Raw genomic sequence first — 18,060 nt, forward strand, 5'->3', positions numbered from 1 at the left:
TAATCACAAATAACCTTTATCGATACTGGATTATAGGTTAATACATTAAAACATGTTACAGACCATAGCTGTTTTCAGTGGTACCTCTTAGTGAAACAGTTTTAAACACAGTGAGTAACTTGCATTAGATTGATACACTCTGTAATACAATTATATTAAATGTCATATGCTAATCCCCTCAGTGTTCATTCCTTTTAAATGGTTCACTCCTTTAGGCAGCCTCCTATAGACGTTGCTAGAAGGGTTAATTACTGACAGTCCCAGACTTATCCGGAGAGATATGATCACCACAGTTTTAGATATAAATTATAAATATCCTCCCGCTGGGACAATTATTCACCCAAATCACGAATTGAGGGCACGCCAATGTCAAATTAGGAGATATAGTAGCTACTTTTGCTTAATACAGTCCCTTAATGACGGCTAGTAATGCTGATTAGATTGCCGTTCTGACGGGCGTCCCCGTCTACTATTAAGGTTACTTAGGACAGTAAAAACTCCTATTTGTTAGGTATGCTCCACAGTTCATTCATAAATGGAGGCCGTATGCACGGCTGATCTCACCCCTGTTCTTTAGCGGCTATTGCTCCCGCCGGGCGTCTGTAGGTGTCCTGGGCAGCATCCAGCTCCTTTTCCTTCACCCAGACTCTCGCGGACCGCCTTTCCCGATGCAGTACCACAGATGACTTGCAGCAATGTGGTCTGTCTGGCTGGTTCGCTCCGGCGGTATCTGTCAGCGACTGCGCGCTGCCTGCAGCTCCCAGGATATTTCCAGGTGTCTTGCCGACAGAGGGGAGATCAAAAACGGTTTCCACATTAAGGTCCACACACACAAGGGACACTCTTGACGCGTTTCTCAGCCGTATGTCTCTGGCTGTTTCCTCAGAAGAGGAATACCTAACAAATAGGAGTTTTTACTGTCCTAAGTAACCTTAATAGTAGACGGGGACGCCCGTCAGAACGGCAATCTAATCAGCATTACTAGCCGTCATTAAGGGACTGTATTAAGCAAAAGTAGCTACTATATCTCCTAATTTGACATTGGCGTGCCCTCAATTCGTGATTTGGGTGAATAATTGTCCCAGCGGGAGGATATTTATAATTTATATCTAAAACTGTGGTGATCATATCTCTCCGGATAAGTCTGGGACTGTCAGTAATTAACCCTTCTAGCAACGTCTATAGGAGGCTGCCTAAAGGAGTGAACCATTTAAAAGGAATGAACACTGAGGGGATTAGCATATGACATTTAATATAATTGTATTACAGAGTGTATCAATCTAATGCAAGTTACTCACTGTGTTTAAAACTGTTTCACTAAGAGGTACCACTGAAAACAGCTATGGTCTGTAACATGTTTTAATGTCTTAACCTATAATCCAGTATCGATAAAGGTTATTTGTGATTAGTGATTTTATAATTTTTTAATTAAATAAAAAACTCTTTTATTGTGGACAGCGCTTTCAACTCTTTCTTGATTTATATTTAAAACTATGGGGATTCAACAAACCCATTACTGAAAGCAGCAGTGCACAATTGAGAGGAGGTGTATTTATAAGGAGCTACACAGCTGACACACTCAAAAGCATAGCGCTTTTTAAGATTGAGGTGGTTTTTGTACCTAGAAAGCTGTGCATATGATGTGCTTTTAGCAAAGCTGCAGCTGTCTCTAAGAATAGTGACACGTGTGTACACACTTGTTACATTTCCTGTTCTGTTGCCTAGTGTCAATTATCTGTAATGGAAGACAGTTCTAGATATTTTAAGTCAGACATAAAGTGGAGAGATATTAACTACCAACCAATCAGTTCCTGTCATTTTTCAAACAAAGCCTTAACATTGCAGTTAGGAGCTGTTTGGCTGGTACTTTTTCTCTCTCCACTTTATCACTCTCCAAGGCTCAATACATCTGACCCACTGTGAGATATGATATCTCACAGTGTATATGTATACAATATCCAAGTTCATCACTTGGGAGGAAACATTTCCCTTTCCTCCCTGGTGAAGTAAATGTCCATCGGTTGGTCACGGTAGGGCCTACACTGCCCGATGCATCCGACTTGCAACTTCATATCGCATCGGACTGACATGCTGGATGATTTTGCATGTCTGACCAATCGATATTGAGCAGATCTGCCAGATAATTTCAGTGTATGCCTAGCATTAGCAATATTATCAAATCACACACGTCAAGACTAGGCAACTGCTGGTGTCTAATAGTATAAAAGCTGAAGCCAGCAACTACCTAATAATCAGAATTTCATATTCTGATGTGGTCTGTTTGCTAGAGTTATATGCCACTAGTGCTATAAGTAATGGCCAAACTCAAAACTGTAATAAACCTTTAATTACTGTAATGCTTCATTTTCACTAACTACTGTTTTAACTAAATCTGCATAGATCAGAGGTTCTCAAACTCTGTCTTCAAGGCACCCTAATGGTCCAGGTTTTTAAGTATATATTTGGCTCAGCACAGATAGTTAAATCAAATTGAGTGAGGCACTAATTAAGTCACCTGTGGCCAAGCATGGATATACTTAAAACCTGGACCGTTGCGGAGCCTTGAGGACAGGGTTTGAGAACATTGGTATATAGACAGTAAATAGTTAACTCAATTGTAATAAATCTATCATTAGTTTTGCATTTTCTCCTCAACTAATTATATCCAGTAAAATGTATTTTCTGAGAATGCTTTGGAGGACCGTGCTTCTGTCTTTTAGCACTCTGCAGTAGTGGAAAGCAAGGACGTACGTGATTGGCTTACACGTCACTTGGTAACCAAGATACTCTATGCAGACTGCAGTTTAATGACGTCAAACACAAGGGCTTTGCCAAGTGTTGTCACATAGCTATTTATCTTTATTAATTTCATTGTTGCATTGGAAGAAAGGATGGTTTTGGTGAAGTGCATGCTGCAGCAGACTTGTGAGCTATTAGCAAGACAATGAGAGAGTGAGTGTATTGCAGCGTGGGTAGCATTCTAGGCAGCCGTTTTTGTGGAGATGAAAAGGGGACACAGACTTATTTTGGTTGACTTCATCCAGTTTTCATTTGTGGTTAATTTAATGCAGTGAGGGTTCCTACAGTACTTGAACTAGTCTTCCATTGGTTTTATTCACTAATATATAAATAGGAAGAGATTATTAACATTATTTATTTAAATAGCGCAATCAGTTTGATGCAGCGCTACAATGAATGTTTGCCAGTCCCTATCCCATTCCAGGTTAGTTTAAATTCCCTAACATGCAAGTGCAAAAAAATGTTGTCAAAATTTAAACCTATTAATGTGTATTTTGGAGTGTTGGGAGAAACCAAAGCACCCGGGGAAAATCTGCAAATAAGGAGAGAACATAAGAACTCCACCCAGATATTCAAAAGTGACTTAGAACTCATTTCTTTGAGGCAGTAATGCTAACTATTGTACCACTCTTGTGCAGTATAATTCAAGCAGAATCTTCAAAGGCAAACACTTATTTTATGTTAAATAAAAAAAGACCTGCCATTCAGCTTTTTGCAAGGCATGTCTCTTTGTTAGTTTGTATTTAATGGCCCCTCTCTCGTAACCATTTAAAGTAGTATCAGGAAGTGACTATATTGCGGATGGTTCTGGAATCCAGGGATTTCTGGCTGGTCAATGAAATGTCTGTGTTTGAATTTCGTCTTTAGTATTTTCTTTCACATTGCATTTTAAACAGTACATTACTGTTTTCTTAGTGATTGTTTGTTACATATATTGATTTGTGTTATGCCAAAAGATCTTGGTAGGATTTCTTTGTTTGGGTGAAACCTTTATAGCACTGCTGTTTATCAAAGACACTGTCAGCTTCCTTCCTTTCCTAGACACTCCATTTTTTTCATGTCAAACTTAACTGTGAGCTTCAAAGGAGTAGATGTTCTAAAAGATGTTATTTTTCTCACCTGTCTTCCAGGTTGTAATCGCTGATGACTACTCTGACCCCTTCGATGCAAAGAACAAGGGAGTCTTAACTGAGAACAACGGCTACATGGAACCTTACGAAGCCCAGAGACTGATGACAGGTAAGAGATACAATTATTACCTGCACTAGCCTAATTTGATTATGGTCATCATTGCTGGTCTAGCTTTTAGGGTCACAGTGTACCAATGTGACCTGTGTAACGCCATATAGCTATGTAAAATTAGATAATTCTTTTCAAATACTGAGATGCAGAAGAAAAAGGAGAGCAAAGAAACTGTGTCAACTGCTGTTGCATACAGTGTAGCTATTGAAATACCGTATTTGCTGGCGTATAAGACGACTTTTTGGCCCTGCAAAACATGCCACCAAGTGGGGGGGTCGTCTTATACGCCGGGGGTCGTCTTATACGTCGTATACGCCGCAGTGCCTCCCGATGCACTGCGGCCGTGGCGGGTCATCAGCGTGGCTGCGGCGATACAGGGGTGCCAGCCTTTTCGGCGTGACCGTCCCGTTCTGCTCGGGAAGCAGCGTCGCTCCGGCCCGCCCCTTGCGGTCATAATATAGTAATGTCACTTGGTATTAATAGACTGCTGCTAGTGACAGGGAGACAGGGAGGGCAGACAGGGAGCAGGGACCAATCCAATCAGGCTTTGTATACAGCCAACAGCCAACCACAGTACTGCACCATTGTACAGTACAATACAGTACAATACAGCATAGAAAAAGTCCAGCCGTCAAACGCCTATCAACCCTATCATGGCACCAGCAAAAAGAAAGAAATATGATGCAAGTTTTAAACTTCTTTGTTCTTTTACGTTTTATTTGGTGTGTGGAAGGTGTGCGGAAGAGGGGGTAGTCTTATACGGCGAGTATATAACAAACTCTATATTTTGAGTGGAAATGTTGGGGGTCGTCTTATACGCCCAGTCGTCTTATACGCCGGCAAATACGGTAAATGAAAACACCAGGTGGTATAGTATGTTAATATAAACACATCCTGTCGGTAGTATTCCACAGCAGCATTAGATATAATACTATTAGATACTGCAGCTAACGTGGATTGGCTTGAGAACAAGTGCTTTTAGCAATATACTTTCTTCCACTTATTTAGATACAGTGTAACAAAAAAGATTTTTTAATAAATGAAATCACTAAGTGGTGTGATATGCAGCACTAGTGGACACTGCAGCTATCAATCGTTATATTCTAAAACATTCTTGCTAGCAGCTGAACATCATGTGAAAGTGTAACTATCTTAAAAGTAGATGTTTTTAACAGGAAACTATCAGCTTCTATTGCATACAATGTAGCTACTATTCATTTATTTCAATAGCTACACTGTATGCAACAGCAGTTGACACAGTTTCTTGTTGAAGACATTTACTTTCAAGTTAAGTTACAATTACACACTCATATGGTGTCTAGCTGTTTGTAATAAAACCGTTATTTACTGTAAGCATTCGTTCTTACCACATCATGTGATGATTTCTTTTTATTACAGTTACATTGTATATAACAGTGGATGATATAGCTTACTATTAAGAGCAATTGCTCTCGAGTTACTCAATCATAGTCACATAATCCATTGTGTTTACCTGTCAGTAATAAAACAGTTATTTGCTGAAAATATTGATTCTTAAGGGTTCCAGCTACAGTTACACACTGTTATTTGATATAGCTACTGATAATAAAGATAATATACAATCACTGTAACTATTCAATGCCATTATATGAGTGATCATATTGGCTATTATACCATACTTACCGTAATACAGTAATCCTTTACGAACACATTGGGTATTTGCGCAGATACTGAACCTATGGATTGATCATAATCCCACAGATCACTTATAACAGAACATTTAGATCCGTAAGTGTTTCTTGCTATACTAATCAAGTAGAATAATATAATACATGACACAGGTAGCGAGCCTTTGGTTTTAAGAAATTCACTTTATTTTGTTATTTCACTCACAGTTAGTATTTGTTGTATTGTATTGTCAAAATTTCGTCTTTTTGGAACAATCTTAATGAACTTATTAAAAGTTAAATTTTAAAATTATTCAATGTGCGCCAACAAAGAGACATTCTTTGCTCTCCTTTTTCTTCTGTATGATATTATTGTCTCAGGGTGCACCCCCAAATATCCAGTAAACACTGGTTGTCTTATTGAAGGATATTGATTGGGGCCGTTTTCTGCAAGTTAACGTTGTCAAAGCTGGTGCAGGTCATATCCCATTCTCCCCATCACTTTTATGCTCCAAATACTGAGATGTCAATAAAATACTAGTACAACAGTAGCATACACTCCTAATAATTACAGTGGGTACAATGTTTTCTAGTGTCAGTGCTGTTTGCAAAGATTTTACTAACATTACAAAGATTGTAAGATACCTGTAATAAAGCACAAGTGGGTAAGAACCCTTATTGATATCAGTGATGAAAAATAGACAAACTATCACTCCTCACCTTACTAAGAGAAAATCTGAGCACACATTTATATGCAGATGTTTTACCTTGGACATGGATCCATGTCCAATATCTTACACATAAGGGGATGCAGTCAGCATGCCGGCAGTCGGAATGGCGATGTCAGAGTCCTGATATGGATCAAAAAATGCCGGCACCAGAATGCGCAGAACGAAGGTATGCTGGGGCTCCTTAGTATCAGAACGTGGGTGGGCGAGGTGTGGAAGTTAGGTTTAGTCTGCACATGGGGGGCATTGGGAGGGGTTATATTTAGACTGCGGGGATGGGGGTTAGGCACCACTGGGGAGGGATACGGCTAGGCTCTGAGGGGGGAAACGGGGTCCTTGCAGTTAGGGTCAGGCAGCGGGAAGGGAGGGTTAGGGTAGTAGGAGGTTAGGGTTAGCATACTTACCTTCCAGGTGTCGGGATCCTGTGCGTCGGAATGCCACTGACTGTATTCTGAGTACGGGCATCCCAAGCGCCGGGATCGCCATACCATCCCGTCCATGAGGTCTGTCGGTGAGATTGACTAAACGGGTATTAGAGCTGTCAGTAAACTGAGGTTTTCTCCCAAAACGGATTTAAATTCCAAGACCACTGTTAGTTGGTGGAAGCCAACATTCACTTTGATTATAGGCAAATTTGGTACAAATCCAGACTAGTTGGTCAGCAAAATGACAATAACTGTGGCCGGCTTTAAAATAACTTTGTGTATTTTGCGGTTGAATACATACAGTATCTGTTCTGCTCTAAGAAGGAGGAGGAGGAGGAAGAAACAAAGTTAATGGAGATACAGTGGATCTGTACAGACCTGTGCATGTATGTGATGTGCATTATGCAATATGTTTTGGCTTTAGATTGTCATCGAAATATGTAATTTATCAAAATACAAAGGTCAGCACTGAAGAAATGAGAACTAGCTCCATTCTGGAATGTTTTACCTTCGCTATTACGTGTGGAACTTTACATAAAGGAATAGCATAATTACTAGCATAATTAAAATGTAACAGTTATAGAAGAAAATGAGATGTCCGTTTTCACGGCCATATTGTGAATTTAAACTTAGGACAGGACCATCAATCACCATGTAAGCAGCAGTTTATGGCACTGGATTGCCATAAATGAATGCTCGAGTCTAATTTTCAGCTTCCAGCTTGTGTTTTGTCCTTGGCTAGATCAATCTGACAGACAAATCTTTTGGCTCTTGCATGCTGCATAAGGACCAACTCGGCAGTTTGCTTCTCTGGAAAAAAACAAAACTACAAATGTGTCTACATATGGGATTGTATAAACAGTTGTCTACATATGGGGGATTGTATAAACAGTTGTCTGCATATGAGATTGTATAAACAGTTGTGAATACCGTATGGATATAAAAGATTCCAAAATTAACTCTTGTTTGGTGTCGCCATAAATAGTTACAGCATACTTTGATCTGCCCCTAAGCATTACACTAAACTAGATCACCAAACTAGTAGTACAATCCAGGGGCGACGAAGCAGTGTAATACTGACATACAAATTCTGACATTGTAACAGATATACTCGGTGGACTACAGGGGCTTATTTGCTCTTGTGAAGTCTATGGTAGACTTGGATAATGATATGCCTATCTCATGGAGTGTGTTCTTCACAGGGATGTTGTTTTTCTATACCATGGAAAGGGTTATGCAGTCATCCACCACTGTTGTCAGCCATAGACATCCAGTCCCGTTGGTGTTGCTGAGCTCACAAGTGTTTAGGGTTTTTCTTAGAATAAACAGCCTAAGGATGGACTGTTCCACTTGAGTTGAGCTGCTTTTGTAAAAGTAAACCTGTGCAAATTGGTTGCAGTCATACAAGTATATATAATATTATAATTATAAATAATATATATTTATTATATACATATAATATCATGTTCACTCCAAGTCTGGAGTGGGGCAGACCACCTTGCTGTCAATAGGGCACTATTGTGTTTGAAAAGGAGGCGTGTCCTTAAGACACGTTTCCTTTTTATCACTGTTGGGGGCATGCCCAGTACTCACAGAGATGCTAGGTAGCCCCAAAGAGCATCTATTCACCAGACGTTCACTTCACAGCAACTTTTCCCCATGGGGACTGTCCTTCGAACGCTGTTTCCGCAGGGAACATATTAGCATTCTGAAATCGGGCAGCCTAGGGTGAAATTTAATAATACATGCAAACTATATAATATACTATATATAATATATAGTAATTTTATTTAGTATCTAACTTTAAATAATATATGTAAACTTAGTTTACAGTCGGCACTCAGGAAAAAATGGCAGGACACACTGCTGTGTGATAGATCAACATTTTGAAGCTGCTTTATTGCCTCGTCATCAGGATCCTGATGACGAGGCAATAAAGCAGCTTCGAAATGTTGATCTATCACACAGCTGCGTGTCCTGCCATTTTTTCCTGAATGCTGCCGACTGTATATGTATGTGTGTGTGTGTGTGTGTGTGTGTGTGTGTGTGTGTATATATATATATATATATATATATATATATATATAAAATTTATTTATTTATATATATATATATGTGTGTGTGTATATACAGTATGTGATCTCAACTTTTGACCTGGTATGTATTCAAATTAGGACTGTCCTAAAAATGTGGGAGGGGATTCAGCTGGATGTAAGGTAGTGGAGAATTGAAATTGTACGTTAGAATTGAACTACAGTGGAATGTCAAAATAACACTGACAAATATAGAAACATAGAATTTGATGGCAGATAAGAACCACTTGGCCCATCTAGTCTGCCCATTTTTTTTATCCTTTAGGTAATCGCAACCCTCTTTGAACCTTAATGCCTTGTAAGGATATTCACATGCCTATCCCAAGCATGTTTAAACTGCCCCACAGTCTTAGCCTCTACCACCTCTGGTGGGAGGCTATTCCACTTATCCACTACCCTTTCTGTGAAATAATTTTTCCTTAAATTTCCCCTGAACCTGCCTCCCTCCAGTTTCAGTGTATGTCCTCGAGTTCTAATACTTCTCTTCCTTTGAAAAATGTTTCCCTCCTGAACTTTGTTAAAACCTTTGGTATATTTGAACGTTTCTAACATGTCTCCCCTTTCCCTTCTCTCCTCCATACTATACATGTTAAGATCTTTTAGCCTTTCCGGGTAAGTTTTGTGATGTAGAATATTTTTTACCTTTTTAGTGTTGTTCTTTAAAAATGATTGTTTGAGGGTTTAATGGTCCACCAAATGATGTACAGAAACATGGTGAAAACAAAAAAAATTACCGTATATACTCGAGTATAAGCCGACTTTTTCGGCACTTTTTTTTGTGCTGAAAAAGCCACCTCGGCTTATACTTGAGTCAGCTTTAGGAGGGACACTGAGAGCACAGCGTGCGGCTCTCCTGTGTCCCTCCTGCATCTCCGGCGGCAGTGGCGTCTGTGTGGTAAAGGAAGTGCACGAACCGGCACTTCCTTTAACACACTCCGCTGCCACCGGAGACGCAGGAGGGACACAGGAGAGCCGCGCGCTGTGCTCTCCGTGTCCCTCCTTCAGAAGACAGCGCGGGAGCGACGGAGGGTAAGACGGAGAGCACTGTGGGGCATATCTGGCACACCTGGCACTGTGGGGCATATCTGGCACACCTGGCACTGTGGGGCATATCTGGCACACCTGGCACTGTGGGGCATATCTGGCACACCTGGCACTGTGGGGCATATCTGGCACACCTGGCACTGTGGGGCACACCTGGCACTGTGGGGCACACCTGGCACTGTGGGGCACACCTGGCACTGTGGGGCATATCTGGCACTGTGGGGCATATCTGGCACATCTGGCACTGTGGGGCATATCTGGCACTGTGGGGCATATCTGGCACTATGAGGTCTGTGTACGGGTAGAGCTGCATTTCCCACCCTAGGCTTATACTCGAGTCAATACGTTTTCCCAGGTTTTTGTGGTAAAATTAGGTGCCTCGGCTTATATTCGGGTCGACTTATACTCGAGTATATACGGTACCAGTGGAAAAACTTTTAAACTCTGGGCTATTATGTCAACAACAGTTAGCGACAAATAATTTTTTCGGTCTCTAAACTATCCTCATACGAAAAACAGTAAACTTGGGGCTACACTACATCCTACAACACCTGGACCATCCTGGCACCTATGTGAGGTTCCTATTTGTGGACTTCAGCTCAGCATTCAATACAATCATCCCAAGTATCCTGCAGCCGAAACTTCTCTCCTTAGGGGTTCCTGCATCAACATACTCCTGGATCGTAGATTTCCTGGCAGTACGGAAACAGAGGGTGAAAGCAGTGAAGCTCTCGTCTGACGTGCGCTCGATCAGCACAGGGGCCCCCAAGGATGTGTCCTTTCCCCCCTGCTTTTCTCTCTTTACACCAATGACTGTAACTCCGTAAAAATCATAAAATTCGCGGACGACACCACCATCATTGGTCTAATTGAGGAAGGGAATGAGTCTGCATACAGACGCGAGGTTCGCCGGCTAACACAGTGGTTCTGCAGGAATAACCTCGACCTAAATCCCCTCAAAACTGTTGAGATGGTAGTGGACTTCAGAAGGAAACCTGCTGCCTTACCCTCACTCGTGATTGCCGACCGCGTGGTGTCGTGGGTCTACTCCTTTAAATTCCTATGGTCAAAAATATCCCGTGAGCTTAAATGGGGACCAAACATAGGCGCCATCGTCAGGAAGGCACAACAGCGAATGTTCTTTCTAAGGCAACTCAAAAAATTCAATATCCCGCAGAATCTGCTGCACATCTTTTACACAGCCATTGTGGAGTCTGTCCTATACTCATCGATCACAGTCTGGTATGAAGCTGCCAAAGAGAGTGAAAGACGAAGGCTACAGAGGGTGGTGAGGACAGCTGAAAAGATTGTTGAGACTGATCTCCCCACTGTTCAAGACCTATACCTGTCCAGAGTCAAGAAGCATGCAGGGAAAATTCTGGCAGACAAGCAACACCCCGGCCACTACCTGTTTGAAATGCTCCCATCAGGCAGGCGTTACAGGTCCATTCCCGCCAGGATGACCAGAACCACTATAAGATTCTTCCCACTGGCTGTTAATCTACTAAAAGATGTATATATGTCTGGTGCTACGTACTGAGGTGCAATTCTACACAGTATTCCCATAGTTAAGCATGTTATGTATGTTTGTATACATGTATGTTACTGATCACGTTTGTATCTCCCCTTCTGTTGTTATTTGGCACTGCATTGTAACCGCAAACAATTCCTAGTATACGCGAGTATACCTGGCCAATAAAGCTGATTCTGATTATTTTTGGTAAGCAAGCTTTTTATGCCGGTGTAAGTAGTATGCAGCATTGCAATTATTTTCCCAAAGGGAACAAAAGTTTCACGCTGAAAAATTCTTCCATCATATCAGCCCCAGACTTCCTCAGCGTAGTACTGCTTGTCACTGAATTCACCCTCAGGGACTGCACCAAAGTTTTGTTCCATGCCTGAGATGTTTGTGATAAACAACTTCCTCTTATTCAGAGGAACGGCATTTGTTTTGGATATTCTGGATGTGAACTTGTTGAGAAGAAGCAATATAAAATGATATAGCGAAAGCTCAGGAATTTCCTGTGTATTGCACTACTGCTGGGAGAGCAAGCTGGCCCGCCCTGTACAAGTATGAGGTGTGAGCACATTAGGTAAGCATTCACCGTCTGCTGCGTGGCCACTGTGTTACATCTGCAAGTTAGAAGGAGAATCTATTCAAATGTAACAATCAGAACACTATACAAATGTAACAATCAGAACACTATACACATATATAAACATTTATACACACACAATGGGAGAGAAGATGTCATGGACATCCTAAATGTAGTTCTAGCCATGTATGAAGCCATTGGATTGTGTGTGTGTGTGTGTGTGTGTGTGTGTGTGTGTGTTTAGTCACCATTTATGCCATATGTTGTTCTCTGTTTCTTCCCCCGTCCCACAGCCCATAATCCTGAGCTAGCCATTCAAGATCAGGCAAAGGGCAGTAAGTTGTGGACACTTGCAAAGTCAATAGTTCTGTTTTTAGTTCTGAATATACTGTATGTACATATAGATAATAAATGTGCTTGTACAGTAGGTGTTTGTAGAGTGCTCAAAGTTGTATGTAACACCTGGATATCATTGGGGATTGTAACATGAGTGAGACACATTTACATATGCTGAAATAACAATATTTCCAGTAGTAACCCCAGTGAATTGTCTTCCCATGAGGATATAACTTAATGTGTTGACTGGAATGTAAGTTACTGAAAGTTTGGTGTTTATGGCACCCCATAGGAGAACAGGAGGTTATTAAAACAATTGAATGCAACTAGGAAATGATTGGCTTCAGACAAATGGTATGCAGAATGACTTGTACAAATCACATACAATACTGTGTGAACAGGGTGTGGATTTTGACAAATGTTGAGCATAGTAATTAAAAATCATTAAAGGCCAACTGGCCAATAATCCATTTAATTTACCTGGCTGTTTTAGTGGCTTGGGTTGAACAAAATTTTGTGGCTCATTATGAGCCATGTGGGTTAGGAATGCTCTATATATTTAATCCATTCCGTGTGTTCCAGTCATCAGCAGGTATGCTATAAAGAAGATTGTGGATGAACCATGCTGTAATGTGTTTATCAACACAATGGAGTGATATAGATTCTCGTGATTACATGCCTGTAGAAATATGGGAACAATACGTTCCCATTAGTTAAGCAGATGAGGGTCTTGGTCATACTTGGCAATAAGCTAGTGCTCTTTATGGAGTCTCACAGGTTGAAATAAAATGATTACATAGTATTACATAGTTGTTGAGGTTGAAAAAAGACAAATGTCCATTGAGTTCAACCTATTGTACATTACATTATTTTATTTAATTAATTTTTTCTTTAAATATCAATTAAATGCTGTATCCCTGGATATTTTTTTCAGCTAGAAATGTATCTAATCCATTTTTAAACTCATTGATTTTGTCCACCATTACTACCTTCTCTGAAAGAGAATTCCAAATCCTTACTGCTCTTACTGTAAAGAATCCTTTTCTCAGTTGGGTATGGAATTTATTCTCCTCTAACCTCAGTGGGTGTCCTATGTAGTGTTTTTTTGGTAAACAAATCGTTTGATAGATCCTTGTATTGTCCCTTAATGTATTTATAAATATTAATGATGTCCCCTCTCAGTCGCCTCTTTTCCAGTGTGAACATATCAAGCCTTTTAAGTCTTTCCTCATAGTCCAATGCCTCTAACCCCTTAACCAGTTTGGTGGCTCGCCTCTGAACCCTTTCGAGTTCCAAGATATCATTTTTATAGTATGGTGCCCAAAATTGTACACAATATTCCAGGTGTGGTCGCACCAATGATTTATACAGTGGCAGGATTACACTCTCATCCCTTGTCTCCATACCACGTTTTATGCATGATAACACCTTATCCTTAGCCTTTGCTGCTGCATTTTTTTACACCTTGTTAGAAATTTAGCATTTCTTGTGTAAACTCTTAGCTATAACTGCATAATCTATAATAAGTGATCACTTTCTAAGTTCTCATTTCCTTTTACTGGAGGATGGACAGTGATCCAAACGGTCTCAGAAAATGGAATCACGGCTCAGGGGGATGTGGCCAATTCTGAAGGAGGATAATTATTAGAATTATCTTACTTGCAGTAAGGCGTTTTCAGCAGGCATTGTTATTTTGGGATGTAATCTTGTGACCGGTGGTCGGGATCCCGCCGGCCAGTATACCGAAGGCGGAATCACGACTGCTAGAAATCCCGACAGTCGGCATGCCAGCTAATGTACTATTGCCACTCATGGGTGTTTATGGCACCCATAGTGTGGGAATAGAACCTGTGGTGAGTGCAGCGAGCCACGAGCCCTCAAGGGGTTTCATTGCGCTGACCCCCCCATCGGCAATCTGGCGGCCGGATCTTGGCATCGGAATGCTGACCGCCAGGATCACCACCGCCGGTCACCCGATTCCAACCCATTACTTCATGTCGTTTTTTGTTTATTATAAACTACTCATACAGTGTGGCAGTGGTGGGGTGTTAGTATGTGGGAGGGGACAATTAGGGTTAGGCCGCAAGAGGGGATGGTTACTGTTAGGTAGAGAGGGGTAGGGGTAGAGTTTAAATACTTACTGGGTTCCATTGGGATTTTGAATGGCGAGATACCTCGATGGTGACTACTGGGATTTCGATACCATCCCTTCATCCACACAGGCAAGATTTCCCATGGCTTTGTTTTTAGGATGTAGTTCTAAACCTCCTGAATTCAGCTCAGAGGTAGCAATAGATCCAGAGGCACTGCCCAAAATTGCTGGTGACAATGCTTTTTCCCTTTAGAATACGCAGGCGGCAATGCGGTTTACCCGGTCCATCAGAACTTATTTAATACTGCAGTGACTGCCTCCAACACTACTGCTCAACAATGCCGGGGCCAGAGGAGCAGCACCACAACACCTTAAGGCCCTCCCAAATGCAACACACACTATTTCTGAAACAAATCTCAAGCACAATGTCTATAGATGTTCATACTGCGGGGCTTAAAATGTTTGTAGAATCACTGATGGAATCCAGCAAAAAATAAAAATAAAAAATTAGATGCCAGATTAATCTCTGATGACATTAGTTTGATTACAACCAAGGCACTGTCTGTGTGGAGTGTGTATGTTCTGCCTGTGTTTGCGTGGGTCTGTTCTGGGTGCTCTGGTGGGATAAATGCTTTAGATAAAATAAACCTTATTGTGTGGTAGAGAACTTAAACTGGAAGCTCCACTGGCACAGGGACTGTTGATTCGATATTTTTTGGAAAGCACTGTGTAATTAGCTGGCAGTGCACATATAAACAGTAGCAAAAAATGAAAAGAGATTCACAAATATTTTCATATGGCCAATAAACCTATGCAGCGATTACTTGTCTTCTGATGGAAGACTTCTCCATTCTATTTATTTTCCTTCTCTTCCCTCATCTCACTAAGGGCGGGATGTACTAAATAAAAAATGCGGTAAAACCCCCGTTTTCGGGGGGTTTTACCGCATTTTCAAATGTACCATCACCCGACCGCCGCGTTTTCTGGATGGCGATACCCTATAGAATCCTATGGGCTTCTTTTCGCCGGCCGCCGCAGACGCCGACCCCCTGCATACCTTCCTTCAGGAAGCCTGGAGCCGGAAGGTAATCTCCTCCTTCCCCTAGCAACGCAGCCAGAGGTCCTTCCGGCTGCAGGGGAGAGGAGGAGGCGCCGGGGGCAGCCTGCTGCTGTTTCCCGGCAGGGGAGCAGATGAAGATCCCGGGGAGGTGACGGAGACCCCCCACACACCACCTCACAGGTATTGCGGGGGGCCTCCGATCAACATCGCTGCGATGCGCGGCGAGTGGCGGCGATGTATCTTAATACATCCCGCCCTAATTCAGAGTTTCCAAAACTCCGCCATAGCAGCCCAGGTTTTCAGGATATCCATGCTTCAGCACAGGTGACTTAAATAGTACCGTAGTCAGTTTAGTTTATAAACCTTAGTTTATATCACCATTTATACTCAAGCATGGATATCTTTAAAACCTGGACTGTATTAACAGAATTTGGGTAACTGCACTTATTTATTCTACCAGTCTTCTTCACTCTTGGATCACCGTCCTTGTTAGTTTTATTATCTCCTCACTCCCTCTCTCTGTTCCCAGTCATTACAAAATTAATTGAAAATATATGGGGGGGGGGGGGGGGGAATATGGAAAGCAGCTCCTGTATTCTGATTAGATAGTATGAGGTGGCAGTATAACTTAATCAGCAGAGTGTTTATGCTGAAGTTAATTTGTGTATATGTAACATTATATTGTATAAACTACATTATATGATGTATACATTGTTCCCAACACCTCTTATAATACAAACTAATTTCTGAAAAGCCATCTTAAGCTTCTGCATCATGTCACTGCATGTAATTCATAGATGCCTACCATTCTGCATTCTGCAGGAGTCTCCCTGAAATAATAGCAATCTCCCTGACTCCCTGAATAGGGTGTAGTATTGTATGCCGGCGGCCGGGCTCCCGGCGCCCAGCATACCGGCGCCGGAATCCAGACCGCCGGCATACCAACAGCGTGGGGAGTACAAATGAGCCCCTTGTGGGCTCGCCACGCTGCGGGCACGGTGGCACGCTATGCGTGCCACACTTTTTATTCTCCTTCCAGTGGGTTTGTGGACCCCCAAGAGGGAGATAAAGTATCGGTATGCCGGATGTCGGGATTCCGGCGCCGGTATACTGTGCGCCGGGATCCCGACAGCCGGCAAACTGAAGACCACCCCCTGAATAGACCAGCAATCTCCCTGATTACACCTTATCCCCATTATGTAGCTGTTATGTTGGGTTGGGTACGGGTTACCGGTGGCCAGAATCCCGGCGATCAGCTCGGAGACTGAGTCCGGCACAGAAATCACTAGGAAAATAGAGGCCACGTGGCATATGTAGTAGAGAAATCACGAGAACATGGCCAGAAACATGCACATGTACAGTAGACATGATCACAGTGCCAGAGTCTAATCTGAAATTACATTGGCGAGAGAGGAGGAGGCCCAAACGAAGACTACACACAGGTCACCTCCTACCGCCCCACTTTGTACCGTACTGTGTAATGTGTTCATAAATACCGGATAAGAATATCTCTAAGTATAGGAAAATATTATTTAGCATTATTATCCCATTTACTGGAAGTATAATCCCAAGTGATTTTATTTTTAGCGCTAGGCAAACAGGTGACATTTATTACACCCTATAAAATTCCTGATGAAGCACAGTGCTGCTAGAAATATCACTGAGGCAGACAAGGGGTTACATTGCAGTAATTTGTGATTATCACATAATATATACTTTGCTGTAGCTTTACTCTATTTTTAGACTGTGAAATATGTTGGAGTGTATTGCCTGAAATCACAAAAGCTGCAAACTATATTTTGTTATACACGACCTTTTAAGAATCAATAGGTTCTTTCTTTAGCTATTTTATATGCTGTACTGAATAGTGGCGATCTAAATTACTCCAGATATGCTCTCTGCCGCCATATAAATTAAGTCTTTGCTTCTGACCTTCATTCTAATGGTTATCTTACTGTGGATGACAATGAGACTTTTCTTCTCTATGCTGTAACAACGTGTTTGCGTCTTGTGTGTGATTACATTGGAAAATGCACCTGTACAGAGCAGACACATGCAGATGAGTCTTATTTGTCTGATAATCCTAGACAAAATAATTACATTGTGGAGAATGACAGATCCTTATGAGCACAGCATTAAAAAAACAAAACAAGAAAAACTAGTCTTCTAACATTGTTTGTGAAATACAGTTAATGTTTTTACATATCTATATATTTCTATACTATTGAAATGAGCCAACAAATGTTTCAGTTTCTAAGAAAAGCCATATCTAGACTGAAACGTTTTCTGGTTTCTTTTGCACAGTGCAATACTTTGTAATAGAAAATGTTTATGTTCTATGTGCCTGTCTTTTCCTCAACTCTGGTCTGATTATTATCGTAACAGTTAATTATATAGCATCAACATATTCCACTGCACATTACAGTTGAGAACAAAACAATCATAAAACAAAACTGGCTAATAGAGGACTGAACAGAACCCTGCTCACAAGCTTACTTT

General features: G+C 41.4%; 1 protein-coding gene across 1 annotated transcript in view; it reads left to right on the forward strand.

The window, feature by feature from the left end:
• SHB (SH2 domain containing adaptor protein B) overlaps positions 1-18,060 on the forward strand; it is a 347,131-nt gene that overhangs the window by 89,763 nt on the left and 239,308 nt on the right. The window contains exon 2 of the mRNA XM_063914230.1: positions 3,930-4,038. Coding sequence (XP_063770300.1) covers positions 3,930-4,038 — 109 coding nt within the window. The remainder of the gene's footprint in view (positions 1-3,929; positions 4,039-18,060) is intronic.

Source organism: Pseudophryne corroboree, chromosome 1 (assembly GCF_028390025.1).
Source record: "Pseudophryne corroboree isolate aPseCor3 chromosome 1, aPseCor3.hap2, whole genome shotgun sequence".
Classification (NCBI taxonomy): Eukaryota; Metazoa; Chordata; class Amphibia; order Anura; family Myobatrachidae; genus Pseudophryne; species Pseudophryne corroboree.